Raw genomic sequence first — 12,825 nt, forward strand, 5'->3', positions numbered from 1 at the left:
TACTGCTGTCATGGGCCGAGTCTCTGGGAGAGAGACGGAGCTCTGCGCTCGGTGCCAGCCACAGTAAGTCGGTCCTGCCAAGCTGGGAGGTCCCTGGAGGCAGCGGTGCTGAACACAGAGTCACAAGAATAATCCTCACCTCATCTGACTGCGCTGCCTGGACGAGGCTGGAAGCAGGAAGAGTAATCTCCTGAAGAATGAGTGAATTTAAGGGAAGACAAAAGCTTTGAGTCGAGGCCAAAGTGGACAAAAGGTTTGGTTAAATGGTCCATTTGGCACCAGAACAGAGCAGCAGCGCAGCACCTGATTGATGGCTGTAACCTTCACCGCCTCGGATCAATACCCAAGCACTCTCCTCCTCCGCCGGCCGTATTAAGCAGTCAGACGCAGATGAATCCACAGCGACATCATAATTAGCCTGTAGATTATGGAAATCCTCTCCAACAATAAACAATTGCTCCTTGAAGCACCTTTTTTCAGCGTTATCAACATCCAAGGCTGAATTTAAAACCAGCGTTAATCTGCTGCTTCAGCCTCACACACACACATACACACACACACACACACACACACACACACACACACACACACACACAGTATGGGTGTTGGGATCTCAGTCACTGCAGCAGGGATTCAACATCTGGGTTAACAGACGATATGAAGCATTCACAACATCTTTGCTGTCTCTACGCTGCATATAAACGAGTCTTCACAGTATTTATGTCTTCAAAAAAAAGATTTTCATTCAGGGGCTCAGATTTGTTGGTCCAGGTGTGTTTGCTGTCCATCTTCAGGTGTGCAAAAGCTGCACTCTGTTCGTTCCTTTAGTGAAGATTATAGTGTAAAGTTAAGATAAACTGACATTATGCTTTCGGGCATTTTCTAAAATCTGAGTAGACAAGTCGGCTGTTACTCAGCTCAGTTTCTGGAGAACTGGAAGCTCATGTTGTCATTTTGTCATGTTGTCATTCATGTTTGCTCTTCGCTGTGGATCAGTGTGAACCATCGACAGCACCGAGCATCTCGTCAGCCACAGGCTCAAACAAGGACGACGGGGACCTGCTCTTAAAAATGTTCCTCCCCCCAAAGCTCCTCGAATCAACCCGGACTTTCATTCAGCTCAGGAACTGAAGGTTTAATTAGATCAGACAAAATGAATGAAGCAAGAGGAACTATTTAAGTTTCAGCAGCTGTAACTTCGAGGACGAAACACTGTGGGAGATGTCAGTGAAGCTGACACTGAGATCTGAGATCTAGTCAGTCAGATACTGTGGCTCTGCAGGGCCTTCAACTCATTACTGTAAGTGTCTCTGAAGGAAACTGAATCAGTTATTACGGGTCCTGGATCAGGGAGGGGACACAAAGGGCCCTGTAATCCTTAAATAAAGGACTGGAGGGGCCTCTGGATGGGCAGGGTCAGGACTGTCAGCGGACCTACCTTCAAAATGTTCACGTCTGTGTAAAATGTGGTGGCCGTTTAATTTGCTGTGAGGATTGAGATGTTTGCTGTGTTATCTGGTCACACAAATACTGAATCTGAAGCTCTGTTGCAAAACGCTGTGACCACGTTTTGTTCTTCATGTGAGATCTCCATCACAAAGCAGCTGCTCTGCCGGCGGTCGGCTTTAAAAGAAATAATCACAGCGCGCGTTAAATGCAGAAATTCCTGAACATCGGATGGATGTTAAAGACCCACAAAACATCTCTTGAACACTGCAGCTCATCACTGGACTGAGCCGGCAGCAACATCACACGTCTGAATATCTTGTCAGCAGTCTGTGTGAAATCGGCTTCCAGTCTAATAATGCAGAATAAATCCTGCTTGTTTGTTGGTGTTTTGTTGTGATGAAAGTCGCAGCTTTGGAAACAGAGATGCAGTCTGTAGTGGAGCGAAACAAAGGGACGAGGGCATGGAGGGATATACGATTAAGAAATAAAAGAGCTTTAAATCTAAAGAAGCATCTGTGGCTGACAGCATGCCTCCGTCTTTCAGCCGGGCAGACTCTGCTCATCGTGGTGTGTTTGCTCATTAGCCCGCGGCAGCCAGGAGGACGGAAGGCGCTGATACGATGCTTCGTTTCATGCTGTTTCACTGGGAAGCCACTTATTCTGTAGACACAACTTCCCAATAACAGGAGACACAAGCTTTTTCCAAAGACACAGACAATTTTTACTGTGGTAATGAGAAACATGGAAACATTGTTTTCAACTGGAATTAAACCATCCTGCTCCACAGGAGGAGGAGGAGGAGGAGGAGGAGGAGGAGGAGGAGGAGGAGGAGACGAAGGCTCAGAGGTGAAGGTGAAGCCACACATACGTATAATGAAGAGGAAAGAGAATAAAATATGCATCAATGAGCAAAGCTGTTCTCTAAGAGACGACCTTGAGGAAGCAAAGAGAGGAAGACGATGAGGAAGCAGACGAGGGCGAGCTGGGTCGGGACGCGCTGCCTGAACCGGGCTGTTCCCCATCAGCGAGCACAAGCACCGCTGATATCCACCTCCTGTTCTCCTCCATCACCTTCACTGTGCTTCACTATATGTGTTACTTTAAGTACAGGCACTTCTGGAGAGACTGAGTTTGGCCTTTACAGTAGTAAGTAGTGATGAACAGCCACATCACAGAGCCAGCGGTCCACTGACTGGCAGCTCCCAGCTGACAGGCTGGACAGAGAACAGTACTGAGGAGGGTTCTGAGCCCGTCTGACTGGAGATCCAGTAAATAGGACTGTTAGGTGCATCAATAACTGACTGCAGTGAAATTAGCAGCAGTTAAATGTTCCTTTACTAGCAGAGCTACTTGATTCTGAAACCAGCCTCCATCGTCCTCAGAGGATTCAGCAGGACGCAGACGGTCAGCAGTGAAGCTTTCAGTCCAGAGCAGCTGGGGGAGCAAAACACATATTCTATATAAAAATATAACCATTTATATATAAGGTATGATAAAAATGAACTGTTTGAATGAAATGATCAGGAGCTTCAGACTGCAGATGAGTCATGAACAGCTTTACTGTAAAACACCAGAATATGGACCAGATGATGTTGTCTTGCTGGTCCTGATGCTGACACACAGGCGTCTAACGCTTAAACATCAATTCTGACTCGACTTTAAAGACAGTCATTATTTCCATCCTCCTCTTCAGCTCCTCCAGCAGCTGGTGATTATAAATCTGTGTGCAGAGACGAGAGGCGCTCCGACTGCTGATTGTTGTTATCACGGAGACGTCTTGTACAGAAAACGCTCCTCTACATTACACTCCAGCTCCCTCCTCTGTGACTTTGCAGTTTCAGGAGTTTCTCTACAGTTACTCACCGATGAAGTCACGTTCTGATGCCAGCTTAGGTTGGTGAAAACTTCGGACTCAGAGAAGACGTATTGCTGTTGGCAGTCGCACTGAAAACTTTATTGTTCTTGCTGTGGTAATGATTCAAAGGCAGCTTGTCGGGGCAGATATTTATGTAAGGTGTTTCCTGAGGACACGGAAACGTCTTCCTCACAGAGAGCACAGGGCACTAAATCTTCAGCGACGTGCTGTAGCTTACATCGTGCCGCGCGTTGCTGCAGTTACAGAATAAAGTACAATGAGAAGCACGAGCCAGCAGAGTCCAGCTTAATTACAACAGCACCACGCTTCAAATACACAACATGCAGAGATTCATTTATAATTATATTCCTACATTTCTTTATAAGAGCTGCCTCATTGTCATTTTCTGCTCGACTACAGACCACGAAGACAACATTATGAGACATCAGCCAAAGCACAATAACGTGTGTGTGTGTGTGTGTGTGTGTGTGTGTGTGTGTGTGTGTGTGTGTGTGTGTGGTTGTGGTTTCAGTGTGAGAATAAAACCCCAGCTTCTAGATAATTATAATCATTTCACACTCACTTTAAGCCCGCGGTGAACAAAGGATGGGATGGTTTCAAAGACGATATTTTTCCCAAGCTTTTTATTTTTCCAGGAAGCAAAAAAAAAGAAAAAAGAAAAGATTTCTTTGCGTCTGCCATTAATTCTGCTCGCTCCTCATCTCCTCTTTCATCTGTGTTTCTTCTTCATCCTCTGCAGTTTCTATGTAAAGCTCTTTAATTGCCCCTCGTGGAGGAGATGATTCCAGTTATTACATCAGCTAAAAACTATTTGCTTTAAAAAAAAAAAAAAAAGAGAGAGAGAGCGCGCTGACCCAGAACTGAGCTGTATCTCTTCCTGGATGTTTCCTCACATGATCCATGAGTCCAGTTCTATATCCTGATCCAGCCATCATAACTCATTATCTGTGATAACATGCAGTACACCTGCATGTCTTCAGACCTGGATCGGACCCACACAGTCAGAGCATGCACAGTAAACTCCACACAGAACGGACAGCTGGCCGACAGGAACCCAACAAATCAACAATGAAATGTTCTGTGAATAATGTCTTCCTGTGAGAGAACAAGACAGAGAGCCTAAAAATGGACACGATGTCTTTGTGTCCTCAAGAGACAAACAGGACTGAACACATCACCAGTGACTCCCAACATGACACATCACTGTTCCCACAACAACACGACCGAACCAGTGACAGACGTACTGGACCTTCATCTCATCATCACTGTCAGCCTGCATGTGTTTACTTTGTCGCTCTTCAAGCTGCTTCACCAGACGTCCTCCTGTCTTTACATCATCAGGAGGAGGAGAGGAGGACTTTATATCATCAGGAGGAGGAGAGGAGGACTTTATATCATCAGGAGGAGGACTTTATATCCTCAGGAGGAGGAGAGGACTTTATATCATCAGGAGGAGGAGAGAAGGACTTTATATCCTCAGGAGGAGGAGAGGAGGACTTTATATCATCAGGAGGAGGAGAGGAGGACTTTATATCCTCAGGAGGAGGAGAGGAGGACTTTATATCATCAGGAGGAGGAGAGGAGGACTTTATATCATCAGGAGGAGGAGAGAAGGACTTTATATCATCAGGAGGAGAGGAGGACTTTATATCCTCAGGAGGAGGAGAGGAGGACTTTATATCATCAGGAGGAGGAGAGGAGGACTTTATATCATCAGGAGGAGGAGAGGAGGACTTTATATCATCAGGAGGAGGAGAGGAGGACTTTATATCATCAGGAGGAGAGGAGGACTTTATATCATCAGGAGGAGGAGAGGAGGACTTTATATCATCAGGAGGAGGAGAGGAGGACTTTATATCATCAGGAGGAGAGGAGGACTTTATATCATCAGGAGGAGGAGAGGAGGACTTTATATCATCAGGAGGAGGAGAGGAGGACTTTATATCATCAGGAGGAGGAGAGGAGGACTTTATATCCTCAGGAGGAGGAGAGGAGGACTTTATATCATCAGGAGGAGAGGAGGACTTTATATCATCAGGAGGAGGAGAGGAGGACTTTATATCATCAGGAGGAGGAGAGGAGGACTTTATATCATCAGGAGGAGAGGAGGACTTTATATCCTCAGGAGGAGGAGAGGAGGACTTTATATCCTCAGGAGGAGGAGAGGAGGACTTTATATCGTCTGCGTAGAACTCCTCGGGTTTCGTGTTTCCGCAGCAGAAGAGAACGTTTGTATTTGGTTGGTTCGTTTGCAAATCCAGCCTCACAAAATGTATTTCAATTATCATCAGTGTATTGATAGAAACTCATTTATGAATGATACTCTCATGTATCTGTCACACCAGATTTCACTGTTTGATTCAGAGTTAAAAAAAACAAAACAACTGCTTCATGTGATTTATCACATTAGATGTAAATCAGGTTATTAGCAGAATACCTTTGACTGAGAGTCTCATTAGAGAACGTGTGAAGTGATTTTCATACGACAGGTTTCTCTCTGAATCAGCACACTTTCTATTTCAAAGCAGCGGTTTGTGGTCGGACTGCAGATTGTCCTCCTCTCCGTCCCTTCAGGCAACACAGCGCCGGCCATCTGGACCAATGGGAGGGCTGATAGTGGCCCGGGGGCATGTGTGGTCCGCTGACAGCTGACCAGCGCACAACATTCACCCTGATGGCCTCTTCTCCCCGGAGCCTGATCCACAATGATCCCACTCTGTGACGAGCCCTCGTTCTCTCTGTTAGGAACCACAGCAGGCTGCAGAGTCTTCACAGGAGACAGAACCAGAACCAGGTGGACTGAAGGTTGTTTCAGGTTAAAGTGTGATATTAGTAACCTGAATATAACTCTAGATCTATGAGTGTCTATGAATCCCCCTGATGTGCTTTTCTTTGTCCAAGCAAAGAATTACTTCATCAAGATCGACGGTCAGTTAGCGATTACAAACATGTAACATCTGGTCAAACATCTGGTTATGCTTTAAATATCTCAGACTGTGTCATACCCATCTGAGAAACACTTCACGAATGAATGACTCCTGTTATTTAGTGACAGGTGAGGTCATGCACAGGTGTAGGTGGATGACTCCGCCCACAGCACCCGGTCCTGTCTGTCCTCGGAGTGGAGGAGTGATGCAGGTTGACCAGTTAGTCTCGGCTGATTGGCTCGGTTGTTTGGTCAAGCAGCCAATGATCAGAGAGCACAACACCTTCATGTTTGAGGCGTCAGGTGAGAGGATGAACAGTCGACGTGTGTCCACGTCCTGTCTCATAGCAGCATGAAGTGATTAATCGATTAGTTGCCAACTCTTTAAGTAATCACCAATTATTCTGTCAGCTTCTTAAATGTGAATATTTTCTGTTTCCTCTCTTCCTCTACAACTAGAAGATGAATATCTTTGGATTATGCAACAGTATAATAGCATAATAACAGCCTTTACAAGATGGTTTCATTTATTCACTTTGTGTTTCTACGTGATAAATATGTCTGATTTCCCTTTTCAGTGTTCGTATTCTGTCTCACACAACATCATCATCTCACATTTACTTTCTCAGTGTCGGTGCCGCAGACGAGGGGAGGATAAAAATCTCAAACGTCACACACTCGTCGACACACGGCAGAAATAATAAAACCTTCTTGTGAACTTGCTGACTTGTTAAAGCGGTAAACGTTGTAGTCTGGTGGTTATTGTTGGACTGGAAAGAAAACACTTTTCTTTTATTCAGAGCGACTCAGGGGTCCTTTGATTTTTCTTGTCCTTTTTTTCTCCACATGGATTTTCTGAAAGCCGCTCGTCGTCCTCTCGTCATCGCGGCGGCTTCACCTCCGTCGGTGTTTGAAGGATCAGAAAGGTCACGGCTGCGATACCCCACTGAAGCTCTGTGTGTGGGAGCTCCGCCCGGCCGTATTTTCACTCTGTTGGCCTCTTTTCGCACAATAACGGCGCGGTGCCACCCTCACGGCCACGGAAATGTCAGACGTCTTCTCCACATGTGTGGGTGAGCACAGGAGGGAAATGTGCGAAGGGATGTGTGAAGAGCTGCAGAGAGACAGTCAGACGGAGGATTCAGTAACAGTGCAGACGGCAGCGAGGAGACGAGGCAGTAAATGTTATCTTCTAATTAGTCAAAGTAAGAAGCCACCTGAGGAAACTCACACTGATAGATATCATCAGGCTGTAGCTCAGGTAATGAAGACACTCAGCCTCACTCAAACACAACCTGTTGCTGCTGCAGTGCATGCTGGTCTATTTCTGCTGCTGTGGTGGGTGAAGACACTGTTACTGGGACAAGTTCAGCTGGAATCAATAACCACTAAAATAGATGAACAGAGAGGCGAGAGATCAATCGATCGGTGCCAATACATGAAAGATATTCACACATATTCAGTAACCGCCTGTCTATAAAAACACTTGTACACCTCATGGAGACCTGATTCATCTCCCTCCAGCTGATGTCTCCCAGCATGTAGAGGACGACTGCTGGACAACACAGTCGATACGAGCACAACATCCAAAGAGGCGCATATGACGTTTTGAGTTGCAGTAGCACATTATAGCATGCTAACATGCTAAAGACACTGAATGTGGTAAACACTACTCCTGTTATGCTACATCACTTTAGCATCATCCCTAGGAACATGATGCCATGCTAGCGTTAGCATTTAGCATTGATTACAGCTGAGCAGCATCGACACACGAGTGCTGACAGAGCGAGACCAGCAGAGACCTGAAAACCTGACGGAGAGAAACAAAACACAGAAATCAGTCAGAGGATAAATTTCCTGACTTAGAGTCATCATAATAATTAAACGTAAAGGTTTAAATCACACTGACAAGAGTTTCTTTCATCAGCAGCAGACGGATAATTCAGCTTCACAAAACATGGTTTGACTTTTTCACTGTGGAAGTTTTGATGAGGAGTTGAACCAAGATGACAGAATTCAAACAGAACTTTTTATTCTGTCCGCCTCTGTTCCACGTCCATCCATTATCACACATTCTCCCTCACTTATTACGGCTGGAGACCGGCTGTCTGAGGGGAGGAAAATTATGTTTTGAGACATATTGAGACAAGCTAAAAGCTTTGCTCATCGTGGTCCAGCTAATCACCGTCCATAATGAGCTGTCAGATCTCTACGACAGGCCGAGGGCACTTAACACAGAGCAGTGGATGTAACGGAGCGATAGCCAAACAGTATGACGGCAATATAAACCGACATATAGGTTTAATGTTGTCAGCAAATATAATCAGATAATAAATAAATCGGTTTGATTTCCTCTTGAGTTCTGACAGTATTCAGATCACGCTGAATGTCACAACCAGATGTGTCCAGCTGTTATCACACACCTGATTCTTCCCAGGCCCACAGGAGCAGAACACAAACACCATTTAATGACCGTTTCAAGGAAATCAGAGTTCATGTGGCACATTAATGCTTTTTCTAAACCGGAGGAATTATTTCTCCATCAGCCTGCACATGAAACCGCCACAGCTGAAGACAACACATCGAGTCCTCTCTCTGGAGTTTGTCAGAGGGCATTTTGGGAAATACAGGAAACGACAAACTGAAGTGGAGGAGGACGAGGCAGTTAAAATGGATTCATCACTCAGAAGTCAGTCCATCGTAAAAAATCATTCCTGGAACACTTTGAACATCAGCTGAAACATTAACGTCTCACTGAATCAGCTTCCTGCTGCGATGAATCTCAGTCAGAGAACAGCATTAAAGCTGATTTTTCCATTGAATCTGAAGACACAGTGTCCACAGAAACCCTGATGGACTGAATCAATGTCCTTTTACAGATGGAAACAACCTCCTGTGGGGCTCATGTCTATAGGACACACAGCGCTGCTGCTTCCATTCACTGAGGACAAAAGCAGAGTTGAAATGGAAAAAGATTCTCCTGATCGACACAAAGGAAACAGACCGACACAAACATGGTGACACACACACAGTAAGCACCGGTCCACTGAGACTGTTTTCATACGGAGAAAGAGTCGGTGCAGCAGAAAAGCTTTTAGTGGAGTTAGTGTACGATAAGTACTGTAACGGGCTCTTTCAGGAAAAAAAAACAGTTCTTTACAAACCAGGTTTCAGCCCGGTTAGCAACAGGTTCAGGTTAATCAATATGTTTAAGTTAGAGGTGTGAATCTGTGATATTTTATGAACATGCTGATGTTTTGATTCCTCGCTGGTCTGCTGGCTCAGCTCCGTCCTCTCCACGGGCAGCAGATGTTGTTAAAGCTGAAGTATGACCCGTGTTAGGTGCAGTTTGATGATGGTAACAGTCAGAACCACCTACAGAGAATTATGCTGCAGATGTGTTCATTTCCAAAGCAACTGTAGAAAGAAACAGTAAGATGAGAAACAAGGAATATAAGAAATACAGAGACAACAGTGTCTGACATCTTGTTACTCCCATCACAGTTGAGTTTATGTGTCGTGTCTACTTACTTACTTTTTGGTTTGACCAGATAAAAAAGAAAAATGCAAATATGTTGACCTGTTGTTTAAGGAGAGAAGAAAACCAGAGAAACATGGACTTGCAGAAAATATGTATTTTTTATATAATGTAATAATTTGATTCTCATTGAATGGAGCAGATGCATTGATTTTTCACCTATTCAGAGTGAAATACTCAGAACTGAATGCTGCAACATGCTGTTAGGCCAGGAACAAGTAAAACCTGGTCTCACACAGACTGGTCTCACACAGCCTGGTCTCACACAGCCTGGTCTCACACGGACTGGTCTCACACGGCCTGGTCTCACACGGCCTGGTCTCACACGGACTGGTCTCACACAGTCTGGTCTCACACAGACTAGTCTCACACGGCCTGGTCTCACACGGCCTGGTCTCACACAGCCTGGTCTCACACAGCCTGGTCTCACACAGCCTGGTCTCACACGGCCTGGTCTCACACAGTCTGGTCTCACACAGACTGGTCTCACACGGACTGGTCTCACACGGCCTGGTCTCACACAGTCTGGTCTCACACGGCCTGGTCTCACACGGCCTGGTCTCACACGGCCTGGTCTCACACGGCCTGGTCTCACACAGCCTGGTCTCACACGGCCTGGTCTCACACAGCCTGGTCTCACACAGCCTGGTCTCACACAGACTGGTCTCACACAGACTGGTCTCACACGGCCTGGTCTCACACGGCCTGGTCTCACACGGCCTGGTCTCACACGGCCTGGTCTCACACAGCTTTTCTAACTGACAGGTATGACATCACCTGTGACTGAGTGTTACAGGATTGGACCTTTTCACAGCAAACAGTTGCTCCTCATGTTTGTTTATTATATTTATCAAATGATGAATATATTCCAATGTGAGCTGATTCAGCCGCGGTTCATTCAGAGTTCTTGAACCACAACATGAGCTGCAGCTGCCCGTCTGTTGGTAACGAGCATCAGAAAGTGTTTCAGCGTTTATTCCTCACACTTGACGAACACTCCTAACCTTTATGTTCAGCCTTGATATGGAGCTCACAGATGTTATCTTCCTCGGTAATCATCAGCGTGTTATGTACCTACAGAAAGTGCACTTATGCCATTAACATATCCTGCATCAGTGCAGATGCTCAGCGGGCGGCGGTTCAGGCTGATGAGGCGTCTGCTGAGCTGAGAGGCTGCAGCTCAGAGGCTGTTTAACAGCAGCACACGCTGATTATTCCTTCGTTTTTCTCTTATTCTCTCACTGGGAATTTGTGTGCTGATTTATTCTTCGAGAATCCACGAGGACTGAAATTGAATAAACTCACTATTAAAACCATTGCAGGGTTTGTTGCCGTGTGAATAAACGTCTCCTCTGGCCTCTTTCTGATGCGCAAAACAATTAGTTTGCATCAGGGCTGTCTGTCTGTTAGAGGTAAGATAGTCAGGCCAGTGTGCTTCACATATTAAATGATAAAGACTCGTCGGTGCAGGGAAGTGTACCTTTAAACCAGTCAGTAGCAAGTCCCGGCTGCAGTCTTAATTCTAATTAAGGATTCTGCAATTAAACTACAGAGCTGCTGATGCTTAGTTCATGTAAATAATTAACAACAATTTCCCCACACGGCTCGAACATACAGAAGCCTTCCAGCTGTACAGATCTGAACTTCGTGTTTCATTCTTGCCACAGATCTATAGACACTCAGGCTACAGGAGGAGACAGAGACTCGTTTTCATTCATTCATTCATTTAGTTTATTTTGTTTGCATGCTGCCTGCAGACCAACTAACCGCTGACACGCCACATGCTTTGTTACTCCTGAAATGTTCATCAGTCAAGTTCACTCATTCAGATGTATGTGTACCATCGACTCGTTCTCTTAACTGTCTATAAACCATTCTCTAACTTAATTTAAATGAGGTTCATTCAAACTGCTGCTGATCAAAAACATACACGTATAAATCAAAGTTGAACCTGAACGCATCGTTTGCACTGATTGATTTCAGTCTTGTGAACGAAGTCGGCAAAGACCAAAGTGTTTCTAGCCGCTCCATCACAGAGAGGAAACGTGTGATCAGTCTCTCCTCACACACGTCTCATTGTTGTTGTTGCTGTCGTGTCTGCAGAACGTTGTGAGAGTCTGAGAGACGAGCAGGTCCACTCTCTGACCCGCTGACACCTGGTCAATCATGTGTGTGCACGATTAAAGTGAGCACAGCCGTTAGATTGTTTGTTTTGGAAAATTACAAAGAGTCGGCCAATGAGAGGACGGTTTCAGATGCTGAGAGGATAACGAGCACTTTGGTTCTGGAGCGGACACAGTGAAGCAGAACCCCTCCAGGCCTCGCTGGGCTTCAGACAAGCCACTGGCACACTGCTGGTTTGTGGGCTGTGGTTTCACTCTGTTGGCATTTGGCAAACTGGATGGCACTTGTCCTGATGCCAGCCTGGATCCAGGGCACTGTGTGGCATAATATATAAGTATTATCTACAACACTCAGTGGTTAGAACCGTTTTCATGACTCATTGTGTTCAGATCCAAATACAAAAGGCATTAAAATGTCTTAAAACAAGCCGACCTTTGTTTTACATGCTGTTTTGTGGTTAATCTCAGAAATTCTCTTCAAAGTTAACGGTGTGTTTCATTTGGCCGGCTGTCATTATGACTTCCATCAGAGAGTCAGAGAGTCAGAGTGAGTGCCTGAGTCACGGCGGAGAGATCTTCCTGTGTATTGATGTTGTTCACCAGTTTCACCAGGATCATTTGCATGTTCGCCCCAAAACAGCCGGATTATTTTACTGTACGTTAGTCTGAAACTCGCAGAGACAGCACACAGAGGGAGGGTGCGTCTCTGAGTGAGGTCAGCAGAGACTCTGGTCTCAAAATCAAACAACTTAGCAATAAAATGTTGCGTCCACACCAACATGTGTCTCCGTCCTTTCTGTTGCTTTAAAAATAAACGACAGAGAAATTTGCCCAGAATCAATATCGTCCATCTGATGCTTCTCATGTCTGAGCACAAGTAGAGAGTGATTTCATATCCAGAGCACATCTACTG

The 12,825-nt window shown here is 45.5% G+C and overlaps 1 protein-coding gene across 1 annotated transcript; it reads right to left on the reverse strand.

Annotated features, from left to right (window-relative positions):
- Positions 1–9,992: 9,992 nt before the first annotated feature.
- Positions 9,993–12,536, reverse strand: LOC119018082 (keratin-associated protein 4-4-like). The gene is made up of 2 exons (XM_037095438.1): positions 12,468–12,536; positions 9,993–10,547 (listed from the first exon to the last, which is right to left on the reverse strand). The coding sequence occupies exons 1-2, from the start codon at positions 12,534–12,536 to the stop codon at positions 9,993–9,995; spliced, it is 624 nt and encodes a 207-aa protein (XP_036951333.1).
- Positions 12,537–12,825: the final 289 nt, after the last annotated feature.

The sequence above is a fragment of the Acanthopagrus latus genome, chromosome 4, assembly GCF_904848185.1.
Source record: "Acanthopagrus latus isolate v.2019 chromosome 4, fAcaLat1.1, whole genome shotgun sequence".
NCBI lineage: Eukaryota > Metazoa > Chordata > Actinopteri > Spariformes > Sparidae > Acanthopagrus > Acanthopagrus latus.

Bases quoted from the DNA above. Each gene is read 5' to 3' on its own strand.
- LOC119018082 (XM_037095438.1), bottom strand. From the start codon at position 12,536: ATGCAAATGATCCTGGTGAAACTGGTGAACAACATCAATACACAGGAA. The intron at 10,548-12,467 runs GCACTCACTCTG...CATACCTGTCAG, and splicing joins ATCTCTCCGCCGTGACTCAG to TTAGAAAAGCTGTGTGAGAC.